This window comes from Limanda limanda, chromosome 6, assembly GCF_963576545.1.
Source record: "Limanda limanda chromosome 6, fLimLim1.1, whole genome shotgun sequence".
Classification (NCBI taxonomy): Eukaryota; Metazoa; Chordata; class Actinopteri; order Pleuronectiformes; family Pleuronectidae; genus Limanda; species Limanda limanda.
The window spans coordinates 26,761,067-26,779,089 of NC_083641.1; the positions used below are offsets into that span (position 1 = coordinate 26,761,067).

Sequence of the window (18,023 nt, forward strand, 5' to 3'; positions counted from 1 at the left end):
CTGGCTGCCCTTTGGTCACTGACATACATTATAAATCTCGAAGGTCCACTTTGCATCAGTTAATAGCTTTGTCCCCTTGTAAAACGACTTGTGCAGTAAAAACCTCTCTTCCCAGGAACAAAGTCTCCCACACAGACTGATTTAATCGAACTGAGAATTAGAAAACAGGCGCCAGCAAAACAAGAAAAGTTTTGGTTTCTCCTTCCGTCACGGCTCAGTGACCAAGGAAACTCGTGGTCATGTGTTTTTTATGAACTCACTTGAACTTCAGGTCATCGAGTGGACTTCCTGTCTTTGTGCCTCACTGGCAGGTGAAGGATTCAACATTTTATACAAATTATAGTTACACTTTAGTTATGAGTTACACTCTATTTCCAGAAATCTCCGTCCGTCTGTATGTTGTGAACATATCTTGTCAAAGGCTCAAGGAAGTACAGTGTCAAATTTGCTGCCAATTGGACACAGGATCAGATCAATATTAATAAACTTTTGATATACAGGTGCCCGGAGGCTGGGACCCATCAACAAAAGCCTGTTCAAACTATGGCAATGATTGATTCTCTATTATGAGGTTCTGTGTACTGAGTCGAGTTTCAGCTAACTTTAAATAAACAGGTGCAGCTCTGAAGACTTTACTTGACGTTGATCAATAACTGTTGTTCTGTTCGACAGTTTCAGAAAGAAAGCTGCAACCAGCACTACCACAGACCTTCAGACAGCCCATTCCAAACATGCATGTGTAGAACGGGCAATAGAGCAACTTAGAAAAATTCCATAAATAGAACATTAATTGCATTTTTGGTCAAAATCTTGATGAATGGCTGTTTTTACCTTATTCGACCTCCAGTAAAATCAGGAAACTTACAGAATGAACCCCGTGAACAGCATTACACTGTTCACCAGAATCAATTTGAATCTCTTGACAGTGAAAATGAATTAAATTACCCACAAGAATGTCATTACCTTTATTAATCATTCTTCTGACAGAATCTTTCATTAGAGGAGAAAATGGCGTCTACACCCATGACATCTACTTTGCCTAAAAAATCTCCTCTTAGCTCTCCTTTACAAAATATCTCCAGATGAATTATGGTTCTAATGAGTATGACACCCCTGGACTTAAAGAATGTTGTGTTTTCTAGTGTTTATTTATCTTTCTGAACGAGCAGCATTAGACTGGGCAGACGTGGAAGACGAGACCCCCCCCGGCCCACCAACTGGAGCTGCTTATATAAATAGACTGGACACACCGTCTCCCCAGTGAAAAGCCAGTGTACCACAGGGAGGAGGAATAAAAAGTACTTTGCTCTAATTAAGAGTTTCTTTCTTCTCTTCTCTTGGCCTAGCATCACTCCACCTCTCTGCATTTACGTTAACATGGCAGACGCTTGGTATTCCACTTTCCATGAACACACACAAATCTAATTGCTAGATCACAACGGTTACACGCAACCTACAGTCTGGAGTGCAGAGGTGAGAGGGACAGAAGGAGGCACTCAGTAGAACGCACAACTCCACCAAGTCCCCTTAAAGTCAATTAACCCACAATCTAATTACACACACACACATGAGTCCTGGAACCTTTACTGTCCTGCCAGTGTTGCGTATGTTGTTCTCAAGATGTAAAAGCCAATAAGTATTCATGGCTATTTACGCCCAGAAGTTCAGTGGCCATCATATCTTCGTGCCGGGAAACTTGCAGCGTCAGTGTTTAGACTGTGGAAATGTATAATAGGAAATAAATGCTTTCACCTGGGTGTGAAGGAGAAGGAGCTGATAAAAGCCTGTGTCTCCTGACTGATAATATATCCTCATTGATGACAAAAGCCAGATGTTAATAATAATTACTAACATATATAAATATATATTATGTTATATTATATACTATATATACTGTACTATTTTTATATACTGTCTAACAATAACCTTACCATCATATCATCAGTACTATTACCATCATCTTGCCACTGCACCTTATCTACCTATTTATCTTGTGTTTCTGTTTTTATTCTTTCTACCTCAATATTTTTTATTTTATTCTATTGTATTGTATTTTATTGTATTCAAATATACCGGCTGCTATGACGACTTAATTTCCCTTCGGGACGAATAAAGTAATCTATCTATCTATCTATCTATCTATCTATCTATCTATCTATCTATCTATCTATCTATCTATCTATCTATCTATCTATCTATCTATCTATCTATCTATCTATCTATCTATCTATCTATCTATCTATCTACCTATCTACCTATCTACCTATCTACCTATCTACCTATCTACCTACCTACCTACCTACCTACCTACCTACCTACCTACCTACCTACCTACCTACAAGCTTAAGTTTAGTGCAAATCCATTAAGCAGTTCTCAGCTATAGGTTTAAAAGTTATCCTTGAACAACTACTCAAGACTTTCAAGTGCAAACATGAATCAAAACTCACTTTTCTCTGTGTTGAACATGCTTCAGATGCTTTAAACCGACATAAAGGAGACTTATTATCTCGTGCCACCCTTTGGCAGCTGCACTTTCTAATTCTAATTTTACACCTTCAAACTGGGATTATAACGATCAATGGAGGCATGTGTTCACCGTACGACAAATGTGTTGTGGAGCTGAAGAATGGACGCAAATACCACTAACAACTGGCTGCTAACACAGACAAACTGGTGTGATCGGTATTGTTGAAAGTTGTACCATTAGTGTTTACTCTCTCTCTCGTGCTGTAGTTGCATCAGATGCAAATCTGCAACCAGAATTTCGTCTTATTTTGGCAGCAGAAGTTTGCAGCGGGCGGCTTGTGTTTACAGAAGCTAGCGGACGAAACTCGCTGTCTGACAGAGCGGACGTGACCAGGATCTCCTCTGTCAGTCCTGCTCCTGTCATGAAGTCAGGAAACAAACACACAGGATCACGGAGGTTTCTCTCCGAGTCAAAACATCTTCAAACCAAGTGGATCTGTGTCTGTTCTTTTCTGCTTGTGCGTCATTGACTCTGGGTTCATGTCGCCTCTGCTCACATCGTTGATAAAACAAGACGAATGGCAGCACTAACAACATTGTGTGGCTCCAACTGGATCTGTTTCTAAAATAAGGTTATTTATTCCTTTTATTTACATTCTGCACCACAAGTCTAGAATATCTCTTCGACCTGTCAGCCCACTGGGATGTCGCCCATTGGTTTGTGAGCTACCGGAACCATCTTGGAACCATATTTGGGGGATGGGAGGGGGTGGAGCCTGGCTGGGAGCTTGAGTACACCGCATGCCCACCCACACCTGTGACCAGCACCCATTGGACGGTTCTAGCTGTCAATCAAACAGTATCCATGCCCCCAATGCATACGATTTGGATCATAATTTACTGCTTCACCCTGACTCTGTGTGGCGCTAACCTCCCGCGACACTTCCCGCTAACTACAGTTACTGAGCTTCTGATCACGGTTTCCCTCAGAACTCACGCGGTGACTTTCTGTCTGGTAAATATTTAAAAAGAAAGCAGCGGGCAGATGGGGAAGGGTTTTCTGAACGCCAATGTGAAAACGAGCACCAATTTCCCCCCAAGGTTATCTGGGAAGTGAACACACAGCTTTGTGTTGTGTGTGTTTCTGCAGCATGTGTGTGCACTTGGACATGTATGTGCATTGGGACATGTATGTGCAGACCTTTGGAGCCGAGGGTCATTCTCATGTGTGCACACAAGGACACGGCTTCGAGCCAACTGGAGCAGAGCAGCTGTTATTGTGAGAGTCGTCCTCTGTGCCATTCGCTCAGCCTCACATCTCTAGTGTCTCATATGCCAGTCTCTCACAACTGTGGCCTCATTCCCTCTTTCTGCATTCTGTTCTCTCTCTCTCTCTCCCTCTCTCTCGAATCCCCCCTCCGCTGCCGTTTCTCCTTTTCTCCTTCCTGTCTTTTTCGCTCTGTCGCTGTGAGCTTCTGATGATCTATCTCCCTGCTTTCTTCTTTCCCCCCATCCTGCTCCACTTCTTCAATCTGTCTCTCTCTCTCTCTCTTTCGCCCTCGTCTTTTCCCTCCTCTCTCTTTTCCCCCCTCTGCCTCTCTTTCTTCTGCAGCCTCAATGTTCCTGCGTGTGAATAGCTGGGATGCTTTTGTAGAGGGGTTTCCATAGTGACGGGCCATTTGAACAAGTCGTCATTCACGTCGGTTTGCTGTAGGCCGGGAGAGAGAGAGAGGCCATGTTATCTCGACCTGACACACAGGCAGACCTGCGCCGCTCAATCACACCAACGGTTACCTGGCAAACAGCGAGCTGCTTCACATCTTCTGGCTGGAGCTTAATTAGGAAGGCGCCTCGCTGCCGTTCATCTCCGAGCAGCGAGCGCAGAGACGTCAGGGCGACTCTCACACAGATCAGTGTGCAGCTCAATCACAACTCTCCTTGGAAACTGTTAGTGAGGTTTATTTTGAGGTGGGACACGTGGAATATTAACACCAGTAAATAATTACCACTGAACAGGATCCAGTTTACTTTAAAGTCTAAAGTCTAACTCTACTGGGTTTTCATTTACCCTTTTCCATTTGTTATTTTAACTGATATTAGGAAGTAGAACATTTAAAAAACAATATATGGGCTGAAATATTTATAAAAAACATACAAGTAAAATAACTAAATAGGAATATAACAAAGAATGACTTAATATAAAATAATCATGTGTTTTATAAACATATGAACATAAATCCACATGTTTTCTGCATCATTTATTCTGTAAAAAACAAATATATATATATTTAATATAATAATAAAGATAACACTATTTTGGTAGCACAACACACAAACAAATAAAAACACAGTCATAAAATAATAAAGTTTTCATATCATTATAAACATTATATTGCTATGTCTGATGGTCATATTAGCCAGTCGGGTTCTACTTTTCACCATTTTGATATTTCTGTAGTCAAGTTCCATCTAAATTTAACAACTGGTGCTGTAAATCCAAGTTATTCTCTCATATCTATCATTTATAGTCTTTTGTTTATTATTGGCACTTATTGTCTTAGTGTGACGTTCAACTCATTAGGTCCCAGTTTGATCTCTTCAATGGGAAACTCATCAGGTGAGATAACAAGATCCAGTCTGATAAACTTGTATTTGAGAGCAAAAATACATTTGAAATCCAATCAATTGATTCTCCTTCAGCCATCGAGGATGAGTAATTCCTCCGGTAACAGGTGGACATTTCCTCAGCAAGTCTCCTAGAAATCCTTCATCACTTTGAAGTCTCCCGGCTCCATCGACGCTGTTTCCTTCCTGAATATTTTGTTCCTATGTTTGAGACATGAGAGGAAATAATGGACAGGGCTGCATCGGTGGTATTTACGCTGTGGAGCCGCTGCGTACAGTCTCATTAACAGAGGCAAGTTCAATCAAGCACAGGCTGAGCTTGGACCAGCGCTGGTCACGGTCAGTACCAGTGTCTCCCCCGGTGGACACAGGGTGTGAGGTGACAGTGTTGCTCTGCTCACTGGGACACAGCAGACTGTCCTGTCTGCTCTCGTCTGGGTATGACTGATGAGAGTTTAATGAGCCACGAGAGGTGACTGCTTGTGAACAGAGGCTTCATATCCAGCTCTCTGTGGAGAATCTCCTCCAACTCCAGAACGCTGCTTCCAGACAAGCACTGAACTCCAGCACATTCCCTGAAATCTTCTGGAGGGGCTGAAGCTATACGAACACAAACATCTGAGCAATTTGCCCCTGACATTTTCCAGGAACTTTTCTGGCCAGCCTCTAAAATGTCTTAAAAATAATTTAGAAGAAGTCATTTGCTGCTTTCAGACTCAGACATAGATCCTCGTTATTGTTTTAAGAAGATTTGCATATATCAACTCCAATGTCAGAGTCGGGCTCTCTCCATGTTTCTACGGGCTTTACCCGCCTGGCCTCCGAGTATAAAGTCTGTATAAGAGGAAGTGAAAAGTCAGTTTACGAGTAACTGTAAATTTCACAACTTCACGTCATTGTTTCGAGGGAAATGACGCCGGGGCTGACTGGATGGTCTGTTCCTCAAACTGTGGGGGCAGCTCTTGGCGCTGGGGGCTTCACAGCGGTGGCTCATAGAGACGATCCCATACAGTCTGGAGACACTTCAAATGGCAAAGACAAAAGGCCATTTCATTCAGACACCGGAGCTCATTTGCATTGCAGTGATGGGTTGCCCTTTTGATTCAGAGTCTTAAGAACATGACACCTTCCTCCCTTTTATTATTCTGGTTTTACTGTCTGCCCTCTCTCAGGGTGGGAGGTGGTGGAGGTGTTTGCCCAGAGGGAAAATGTCACTGTCCCTTTGTCGCTGAAATGTCCTCCCACTTCTCGGCCGTTATCTGCTGTTTGTATAGTGACGGTGTCGGTGGCTCCGGCTCCGGCCTTCCCACGGTAGTTTGATGAACAATTAAAGGAGCGTTTAGGACTTTTGGAATAAGCTTAAAATAAGATCATCTGTAAAGATCCTATAGATTCAGCCTGATCACTGAGTGACCAGGCAAAGCTGGGTGATAAACTGTATTGATATAATATTAGTGCACTGGTGTGGGAGTAGATACTGTGGCACATTGGATTCTTGGTAATCAGTAATACTTTATCATCTGAATGATTTGGGTCGATATCCTCTGGAGCCACATTTAACGAGAGGAGGATCTGCTTTTCTAAACATCTTTGAATTTGTAAAATTCGCGTTATAATGAGATATTTGACAGATAATTAACTTTTTCTGGGTCTTTTCAATGTTATTCATTTCTCTGAAAATAATGATTTGTGTGTTTGGAAAGTAGCTGCGTGGAAACGAGTGATTTGAAACTATAATTTTCTCCTTAGCAGCAGCTTTAATGTCCCGACTATAAACTGCTCTGTGAAACTCCTTTTCTGAAAAGCAGTAAACACCAGAGTCCGTTCCCCACAGAGCTCAGATTAGCCTGCAGGCTGCCTCACAGTAATGATGTCATTAAAGTAGATGAAAACGTCGTCTCTTCACCTCCCTTTTTATTTTTGAACAGCTGAAAATGTGAAAAGAAAAATCCACAGAGGTGTTTTTCCCGTCTCGAGACCAACAGAAATCTCTGCATCTCAGCAAAGTTCTCGTTAATCAGTGACTTAAACTCCGGCTGTAATGACCCTCCCGGGAAACTCAGCCCAGGATACAATACACAAGCATATGTTCTACTAAAAAGTGTTATATAAAAGCTATCATAGACACTAATAAAGAAATTAAAATGCTGTAATTGCTTTGCTGCACTTATTAGCACAGCGTCGTGATTGCAGTGAACGCTGCTCCCTCATATACACATCAACACTTTTTATCGCAAGCAATAAGAAATGGAATTCAGTAATTGTTTGATGTGCCTACATGTTGTGCATGTTTTCCTGCACATGCGTGTCGGGCTTTCTCACCACTGTCTTTCCTATTTAAGCATTAAGTCACCACAGGGAAGGATTAGCTGGATTAACAGTGCCGGGCATTTCTCCGCAGAGTCACATGGACACTAAGCATTCTGGGAACCCACGGGTCCCGACCGGTGACTCGTTCCCGAGCTGCTTTTAAAAGAGCCGGACTCCGAGGCGGCTTCACCATGCCACCGCCAGAATTAGACGCCGCTCTGTGAGGCCTGTGGGCTTTCATGTTGACACCAGAGCTGATTGCAGTGGAGCTGCTTGTGTCTCCAGCTCAGGCAGTTCACCGAGTGTTTGTCAGGAAAATATCAGGAACCACGAGCGAACCTGTTCATTAGACCGTCTGGAAGTTTGTTTACTGTTTGTTACGGCTGTGCCAAAGTTACCGTCTCTGTGTCTGTTTGGAGGATCATCACCGCGGCTCAAAACCCCAGTGTTATGAAAATTATTGCTCCTCATTTATTAATTTCTCCCCCACTGTCCTCTTGGTGTGTGTTCTTAGCACGCACACACACATAAACACATAAACACTGCTGCTCACGCTTCCCTTAGTGGTTGTTCTGAGACCACACACGTGCACAAACACTTATAAACACACACACAAACACACTGCTGTTCACACTTCCCTTAGTGGTTGTTCTAAGACCACACACACACACACACACACACACACACACACACACACACACACACACACACACACACACACACACAAACACACGTACAGAATGGATTAGCTTCCTTGCGTCCTGCCCAGATACTGTGTGGAAGGTCACGTTATAAGTAAAAAAATAAATGAAAACCTCATTAATTAATACCACGTCCGTGTGTGTGTATGTGTGTATGTGTTAATTAGTGCCACTAGTCCAATGCTGCTTTCAGACATACACCGAACTCTGGATATTCTCCTGAGAGTATTTGAGAATGCAAAAAATGAGCCCTGCACGAAGAAGATGTTGGTGAAGACATAAACTTGTTAAGACAGGATTTCAGAGCTTCTTGGTACAAGAACCGATGCCGAAGGCTGCAAACAAAATGATTTCCACTGCAGAACAGACATTTTGTTTTGTTTTGAACTTGTCTGACTCTCCTGCTGCGTTCTTCATATGTGAAAGGTAAAAGTCCAGAGAAAGTCCAGATCTAAATGTCCTGAAAACCGGCTTTAGCTGCTCTTTCCTGTTTCTTTCATATTTGCTGGTGTCTACAAATAATCAACATTTCCTCCCTTTCACATCTAGAGGAAACTATTTTCTGTCTTTTATAAAAACAGTTTGCACAGACTCTGAAATCACCCGAGCTGAACCGTCCATCACAGTAAATGTAAAACTCTAATTTGGTTTGTCAAAGTGTCTTTGATTTGCAGTTATTGCAGCAACACTCAGCATTTTGTCTGTGAATGGGTTCACTTGCACTCGGCTCGCCGTCAATCATCCACAGCAACTAATGAAAGTCACGTATATATTTCAAATGATCTTTCAGATTCATGCGGCACAGTCTAGAAGAATAACAAGTAAATCTATATTAAGTGTGAATCACAGCATGATTGATGGTGTTGTGTAATTCAGATGTCTGCAGCCCTTCTGCTTTAAGTGTTGCCAGGTAACGTTATCAAAAGGAAACAAGTACAGATTTACCTCCTTGTGTGTGTGTCTGTGCGTGCGTGCCTGTGTCTCTGTGCGTATGTGTTACTCATTAGAGCAGCAGACTCAGAAGGTATATTTATCTGTTGCGAGAATAAGAGTGCTTGGCGTGTGGATTGGATGTTCAACGCGTTATTTCCCGGCAAGCGCTGTCATGCCGGAGCTTGTTTTATGTGAAACTTGGCTCGTTGCACAGAGCAGGGTAATAAAACATGTTTGTGTGCACGGCTAGAGGCAGCGACAGACTGGTGGTGGGTTGAAAACCAGCGAGATGATGCTCAGCCCACACGGCTATTGTGGTGGCCGACCTGCACGTTGCCTCACACTGTTCTTTATTACATTACAGTCTGCGCTCATTTGGGAACATGTCAAACTGCGATGTCAAGTCAATCAGCGAATCACCTTCCCCGTCTGTTTACCGTCTCAGCCGAAGCTCCCTGCCTCTCCCTTTTCTCCCGACTTCCACTCCCTCCTCCTTCTCCTCGGCCTTCCTCCCTCTCCTCCCGGCTAAGCCTCCACACAGAAGCAGGTGCTCACACGTACTCATGATATAACATCCCGCGGTGAGTCAGTGGCCCGATGCTGGATGAGTTTCATTTTGTGAGGTGTGGCGGAATTTGTTTTCCAGTGATGCCAAAACCAGAACTAATCCCATTTTAGGAACCAGAGCAAATGTATCAGCTCGAGCTTCAAACCCTCGTAAAATATATCAACATGACAGGATTGAAAACATTAAAGATATGTTATTAGCACCTTATTGTATGCTGGATAAATCTCAATAGATCAATCTTCATGCGTCTACATCTACATCCCACCTTTCTTTCAAAATGTTGTTGATAACTCATCCTGTAAATCCCAGTTAATAACATGTGATTACAGACTTTGGGGAAATCCAGCCGACACTTAATGTCTTGTAAATCCTCCAGGTCCATTAGGCTGAATCATCACCAGCAGCTCCACGAGTCTTCTGAGGCAGGACCGTCAGTATCAACAACAGATTTCTGCATGAGAAGTCGATCGGGCGAAGAAGCTGCAGGACGAGTGATCCTGAAGTGCAGCTGTCACTGTCGATTTAGCGTTTCTTTGTTTCATCCACTTCTGAACTTTAAAGCGAAGTCAGTGCTGGCACGAAGTCCTGCCCCAGAACCTCTGTTTCATGTGGAAACTCGACAAACTGCAGAAGCAAATTACTGTCAGGTTCTTTCATGTGACCTTTAAGGAGTTCAGTCACATCAAATCAGAGTGAAAAGGCAAAAAGCTGTGTGCGACCCACAGTTAGCTGCAGTTTGTTCTCATCCTCGGCTTCTTTCTGTGTCTCAGGGCCATGAGGCAGATTTATGGTTTTCTTCATTGAAAGTCGCCTTCACTCGTAGCTACAGTTTTGGAAAGTGCACGTCAGGTAACGGCGGAGGGTTCTGCATGTCTACGCATTCAAATTCGACTTTACAATCAACGGTGTGGCCTAGGGGGCAGAGTGGGCGTTCTCCAACAAGAAGGTTGCCGGTTCAAACCCCACTCTTCCCCATCTGCATGCCGAAGTGTCATTGGCAAGATACTGAACCCCTAACTGGCCCATCATTAATGTTGAGTGTACTAAATATGCCAGTCGCTTTGGATAAAAGCGTCAGCTAAATGACATGTAAAGTAAAGTAAAACCCACAGCATCTTAGCAAGTTCCATGCTGACACACTGAACACATTGTTCAAAAATGCAAATGTCCAGGAGCCTGTTCATCTCAAATTGAGGTGTGGTCAGGTGGATTGTTTGCTCTTTGCTATCTTTAGGAATCAGTAAGTGAGGAAGTCAGTGGCACAGTAGTTCATTGTTATTTTAGGGAAACATTATCGAGATAGTAATATGTGCTACAGGTGCACAACATGCTTGCAAATCCTCTCTTACTCTGATTGGTTTATTCCATGTTACACCCAAAACAAACGTTTAACTCCAAACTGTGTTTTCCATCAATGATCTAGTCTTTGGCTGTCCTGCATATTCTTCTTTGTCCCAACACAGTTCTCCTATAATTCTCATAATAACAAGAAATTTTCGATGTGACGTGTTGCTCCATTATTGCATTGTGTGTGCTCACTCACGCTATCATCCAAAAAGTTGTTACCAACCACGCAGACAGTCAGATCTCAAGCAAGAACTTGTCTTCCACTCTCTAGTCCACCTGTTACCACATGCAGTTTCAGCTCCAATGAGTTTCAGACCTCCTATTTAGATGTTTAAAATAAACCCTCAGAGTGACCTCCTCATTTTCACTCGACTGATTCAGTTTCATAACGGCTGATGGAATAAATGAGGAGTGGGTGAAGTCTTGAATACACGTCTGAGTCATGATCGTCCAGGACTGAGTCAGAGCCAGATCATTCTTTTTTCGTCAGATTCAAGATCAGACAGAAACCCTGAAGATGTCTCAAGAGCTAAGTTGGTTCTTTCTCGTGTGTGTGTCTGTGTTAAAGGAAGTCGGCTCTTTCAGCAGAACTAACTGCTCGGCCTGTTTGCTGGAGACCAGTTATCCTTCTGGCTCAGGTAACAGGAGTGATGACAAAGGAGCCACAGATGAGAGGGAATTCTTCTTCTGCCTTGCTGCTCCTCCTCCTCCTCGGGCCCTCAGTCATTTCTCAGGCTCTCCACAGCCTTCATGGCACTTTGCTTTGTCTGGCCCTGAGCGGCTCTCTCTCTGAAGTACTCAACGAGCATGTGACTGCAGATTTAAGGCAGTGGTATTTAACCACCTCCTCCCTGCTTCCCCTGCAATTGTCACACTTGAGGAGTTAGAGACACACTGAGACTTCGGGGTGTCGGGAAAAGCTCCGGCGCTTGTTTTTCCACAGCCGCAGAGTCTGGTTGTGGTCAGGCTGTCACTGCCTCCCTCGTCCTCCTCCCCGAACGTGCGTCTCTCCTTATCCCTCATTTCCTCCCCACCTCTCCGCTCCTCTCGTACAACCCCGAGCCAATCTGACAAAGGAATGAGAGGGAGGAGAGCAAACAAGCCTGTGGTGGTGCAGAGAGAGAGAGAGGGAGAGAGAGGGAGGAGTGGAGCGGGACAAAAACACAGAGATGGAGAGAGAGCGCGAGAGAGCGAGAGAGGGAAGGAAGGAGGGGAAATGAGGTGGAATCTGAGGCTGTTGTGCCTCCAGGATCAAATCAAGACAGTCCAGTGTGCGTTCGCTTCACTGCGTGGACGAACATGTGCCAGTTTTCTCTGAGTTTCATTTGATGATTGTGTATCATATGTGTGTACACAGGCAACCAGTGCGTGTGCGGCTGAACGTATGCATGCATGTGTGTGTTTTTGCCCGGTGCGACACTCAGTTAATATGTGTGTGTGCGTGCAGACTGGGCTCTGGCCGGCTCCGCAGCTCATCACACACCACAGCCAACTGGTGATTACACAGCACTTGTTTTGTCCTCTCTCTCCTCTGTTTGTCGCCCGTTATCAGCCGGCGAGCCTGCACAGAATCAGACGGAGAGCTTTGTCTAACACGCCGCATGCTCGAGTCTCCTGCTGCAGCCGGTTTCCCTCCGTGGCTCGGCCGCTGCAGAGGACACAGCGGGCGAAGGTCCCAGCGAACAGTCAGACATCCCCTCATCTCTCTGGGGCTCGGGCCTTGTTTACTCAGCCAGTGACGAGGGGATGGGTTCTGTTCCACTTCCCCTCTGGAGGCCCCCTGCTGTGTGTTTGTTGGATCGTTTTGGAAGCTAAGCAACCTCACCTTGCTAACTCATCAGAGTTCCCTGTGCCGTGACCACCCCGAGAACCGGGCAGGCGTTAGCAGGCTGTGATTTATTGTCTCGGTGAGGAGCTGATGAGTTGAACGATGCTCGGCCCGGCACAGAGTCATTTGAAAGGCAATCACGGGAAAGCTGATTACACAGTGGTTTTGGACAGTCGGTGTGTCCACTCTCTGTGGGGGGGGGGTGAAGGATGGGGCAGACTGGGTGTTGCTGCTTCCTGCCGCCTGGGTTCAGTAAATGATGATAGGAAGGACAACACAGGGGAGAGAGATAGCACATTTCCTCTGCTGCTCAAAGGGCCGGGAGGTAAACAAAGATGGGAAACTCACAGAAAGACACAGAAGTGTAATTTAACAAATCCTGCGCTGTACTGCAGAGCACACACTTTCATTAAATTACACGTGTTGTTGTGTACATCTGAAGGGGATAGTGGATCAGCAACCCTTTGTGTTTACCTGAAGAGTAAATGAAACATCCTTTGGGGGGGAGAGTCCAGTCCTAGGAGGTCTGAAGGAGCAGAGCTCTGCCCTCAGCCTGGAATGTCCTGGTTTGTGAGGCGTGACGGACCCGAGTTTTCTTTCTCCTCTCTCCTGCTTCTCTCTGTGCAGAGAAGAGAGGAGGAGAGAGGAGGAGAGAGGAGGAGAGAGGAGGAGAGAGGAGGCTTCTCTCTGGGTGCAGCCTCTCAGTCACTCGATGGGCATCAGAGCAAAGAAAACAAACCCTTGTGCACAAATCCAATCAAACCCCTGCTCGTTTGACCGTCCACTCGGCCAGACATTCCCAAGGTGCATTTAATTTGTCTCGTGTCTGAGCCCCCCACCCCACCCCACCCCACCCCACCCCACCCCACCCCACCCTCCTGCTCTCTCAGCACTGCAGCATTGAGTTGCGGTAGCAGCCAAGTGTTGACAGGCAGGACTGATGGTGTTTCTCCATCACGTCTGGTGTAGTTACCCGCTGCAGTACGTGAGCAGATCCGGCCCCATGTGTTCAGACTCAGAACCAGGCGGCTGCGTCAGGCTCATAACAGTGTTTATGAAAGAAGTGAGTGGAACAAATACTGTCTGTCAGCCAGAGACCTCCAGGGCTTTTATGGGTTTTGTAATGATTGACTGCATTAACCCCCCGTCTCTCTCTTTTTCTGTCTGCAGGCACTGGCAGCCAACGCGGGCACAGGCTTTGCCGTGGCCGAGCCGCAGGTGGCGATGTTCTGCGGGAGGCTCAACATGCACGTCAACATTCAGACCGGCCGCTGGGAACCCGACCCGTCCGGAACCAAGAGCTGCGTAGGAACCAAAGAGGGCGTGCTGCAGTACTGCCAGGAGGTGAGTCCCTGCGGCACAGACACACATCCAACCTCCAAATCCAAATGTAACACACTCAGAAATATCACTCCCCTACCATGCACCCCATGCACAGAAAGCGATATTATTTGATTAGCCTCCTGATCCATATCCCCACCTCAATTTAAATGTTGATTTCCTGATCCATACCACATCCTCCACCAAGTTCTCTGGTAATTAGTTTTTGCGTAATCCTGCTAACAAACCAACCATCAAACAGATTTATATTATTTTACAAGACATACAAGTAACTGGAGTGATGTAAAAATAGAAAAACAAAAAATTTAACATGTGGGCATTTATCATCTAATAGGTAAGTGTTATATAGGCAAAGGGGAATTGGCTGGCGTCAGTTTTCATTTCACTGTGATTTATCGTGAGAGGCTTTTGAGCTGCTCCTGAAAGACGGACATTATTCTCAGGCCGGGTGGCAGTTCTATACGCTTCTTTTCGAGCTGTCTTTATAATTAAGGACATGTTTCTCCACAACATGGATATCCTCGCTCTTATTTACTTGTTCCTGCCGGTGTATCTCCCAACCCAGGAGGCTGCTGGTATAACTGTCGTGTTTTATTATGCAGCTGCCCAAGAAGCAAAGCGCCGCTGTAGATTTTTCCAGCAGCCTTCTCTTCAAGCCTCAGTTGCATTTATTGATGGCATTTTAATGGCATTTGGGGAAAGAGTAAATTGCGTGCTCTTTCACGGTCGAGCAGATGGCATCTGGAGTAGAAAGCGCGGATTAAAGGATCCCTCTGATGCTCATCGCACCTTCTCCCTCCTGCACACAAGCATGTTGAGAAAGAAAATAATTTTCTCATTATCTCATACACACTTTCTGCTTCTTCTTCTTCTCCTCTCAACAGATGTATCCCGAGCTCCAGATAACAAACGTGGTGGAAGCCAACCAGCCCATTCGTATTGAGAACTGGTGCAAGAAGGAGAAGAAGGTGTGCAAAGGCCACGCCCACATCGTGGTGCCTTACAAATGCCTAGGTAAGCTTCGCCACTGATAAAAGTAAATCAAGGAAACCACTTAAAAATACTGTAAATGGGCTTTTATATCAGCTGGTCCACCATTGCCCACCCCACATTCATTAAATATAATGAAGGAGAGATTATGATGCATCTTAACCATAAGCAGAGGTGAAATGGAGCAATATTCGAGTCGGATTCAGTCGACTGATCCAGGCCTTGAGCTGCAGATTGAGCAGATCCGGGCTGGATGGGGGGGGGCTAATGTCTCTGAGAGCAGATAGCTACGGGCGAGACAGCTATTATTGCTGCGGAGGCTTGTTGAGCAATAAAGCACAATCCTATTTCCCTCCTAAGACAGTGGCCATAAACCCACACAGACACACAGGGTCAGCGAGAGAGAGGGGGGGCGGGGGGGTCCGAAAGGAGGCCGGCTTTATTACTCCCCATTCCTCCCATCGCCCGAGCCGTCGTACACACCTCTCCACCTGCTCGGTCTCCTGCAGGATGACTGTGATCAGCAGTGGCAACTAGGGTTGGGTACCGAGAACCGGTTCCAATATGGAACCGGTTCCAATACAACCGGTACCTACCCGGACCGAAATGCAACGGAGATTTCGGGGGGGGGGTCTCCGAGTGATGGAAAAGTGACCCTCAGTCTTCATTTGGCTCTGGCACCGAAGTCAGAGTCACGAGTCAGAGTGTGTATGTTTTGTATTTATTTTTATTTATTTAAGTATAGTGTAAACTTTTGTTAACAGTTCGTATGTTATTCATAGTTTTAAGTTAAAAAGGGTTTTGTATTTATTTATATTTATAATCTACTTTAAACAGTTAATATATTTGGCAATAAAAAAAGCCTTTCTTAGCCAAGTATCGTTTTGTGCACTTTTTTGAAAAAAGTATCGGTTCAGGCACCGTTTAGGAACCGGTATCGTTTTAAAAGTATCGGTTAGGAACCGGTATCGGATAAAAACCAAACGATACCCATCCCTAGTGGCAACGTGGTTATACTCTGCAGAGGCTCAGACTCTGTAGCCTCTGATTTACACAAAATACAGAATCCTCCCGCTGCCTCTGACGGCGGCAATAACAGAGAAATAGATCTGTGAAACAAGGCTTCTCGATGCATTTGTCCAGTTATGCCAGCAAGGAAAAGAGAAAGCATCTTCCTCTGTACGGCGAACGTTTCCCCGGCACTCTTCCTCCGTCCACAAGTCTCTGGCTGATTGAGTTGTGCCGCTCTCCGAGAGGAAAAAGCCATTAGCAGTTGCACTGGACTGTGAAATGGGCGACCGTTCAAGAGCCTTTTTGGCAAAGGCGCAGAGAAGGCTTTTGGGAAATTCACGGGACAGCAAACACCACAACTGGAGTGTCCGCTCGCTGGCCGGGACAGGAATACAGATGAGAGAGGCTCAGGCCCGAATTCTGACTCCCAAAGTTCCCCCCAGTGTGCTCTCATCTTACATCCTGGAGCCGTGTCTGTCTGTGTACCTGCCACACCTGATACCCTCGGCCATGTTGCATCAATCAACAACCCAAGACCTCTGATAATGACTCGGCAACAGAGCCTTGACTGCCATTTAAAGGTGACGTATTATGAAAATTCCACTTTTGTAGTGCTTCTACACGTTAATTTGGGTACCTAGCATGTCTACCGTCCCAAAAACTCTGGAAAAAAACAACTCCCGCGATTTGTTGTGGTTCCTCTATGTCAGAAACGAAAAGCTAGATGGCGTCGAATGGGATTACGACCCGAGCCGACGTCATAGTCTCGCTACACGGCACTCAAAACAGGTCAATCTGAGGAGGGCTGCTTTAGACAGGGTAAAAAGGTGCCGTTTTAAATGATCCTTTTGGTATTTTGACCAAAATATGTTTCAGACATTTCATGAAGACCCCAAGGAACCATATCAACTGCGGTAAAATGGGCATAATATGTCACCTTTAACTAAAACAATCCCATTACTGTTTCTAGAGCGATTAAATGGCTTCATCGCTTGATTTTTGAAACTTTTTTGTCACAGTTGTTAAAGGTCAGTGAACTCAAGACCCATCGAACGCCAAAGGCTGTGACTCTGCTGCTCTGTCGCGTTGCAAACGAGGAGCCTGAGCCTGAGGGAACAGACACAGATGGAGCAAGGAGGATAAACATAAGGTGTTGGCGAAGAGGAAGCTATCGCGAGGGTTTCAGCTTAATGATGTAATGGAGCGTGTTAGGGGCTTAATTGGAGGGCTCTGATGATCACACACCACGAGACACGGCATGTCTCTGCCGCCGCGCTGCGTCTCATCTCGCCCGGTGTGTAATTTGTCAGGCCCATCCGGCAAATGATGAGAGCCGCTAAATGATTCATTATTTGTACCTTATATTCATCACCCTACATTAATTACAGCGGAATCAAAAAGAAAAAGGAAATAGAGCAAAGGGAGGTGAGCTATAGCTCGAAGGATATGATTAAAAGGAGCAGAGCAGCAGCCATGTCAAGTTAATAGGTTCGTATGAATAATGCAAAAGCAGGGAAAGAAGCTGGAGAGAGAGAGAGACGTGGTTTGTTCCATCTTCACGTGGCTCAGACACAGAGCTGCAGACCTTTTGCGTGTTTCCTGTCCCCAAACAATGGCTCCACAAATGAATGGTTTTCGTTCCATGGCACTCTAATCCCTGCAGCATGATGTCTTTGTCAAACAGCAGAGGATTATTATTTTTTTTTTTTATTATGTCTGGAACGGTGGGAACAGTACGGCTGGCGTGTTGGTTCCTGTGCACGTGACAACTTCTCGTTTGAAAAGAGCCTGTGAACGAAGTGTTTTCTGTGTAAACAACTGATTTATAACTTTGTTATTGATAATTGGCCGATATGAGAATTTCACAGACATATGAACAAAACATTTTTATTTTACAGAATA

At 45.1% G+C, this 18,023-nt stretch overlaps 1 protein-coding gene across 3 annotated transcripts in view; it reads left to right on the forward strand.

Moving 5' to 3' along the window:
- aplp2 (amyloid beta (A4) precursor-like protein 2) overlaps nt 1-18,023 on the forward strand; it is a 59,876-nt gene that overhangs the window by 14,322 nt on the left and 27,531 nt on the right. For all 3 annotated transcript variants that reach the window (XM_061072788.1, XM_061072789.1, XM_061072787.1), the window contains exons 2-3: nt 13,950-14,123; nt 15,005-15,134. In XM_061072788.1, coding sequence (XP_060928771.1) covers nt 13,950-14,123; nt 15,005-15,134 — 304 coding nt within the window. The remainder of the gene's footprint in view (nt 1-13,949; nt 14,124-15,004; nt 15,135-18,023) is intronic.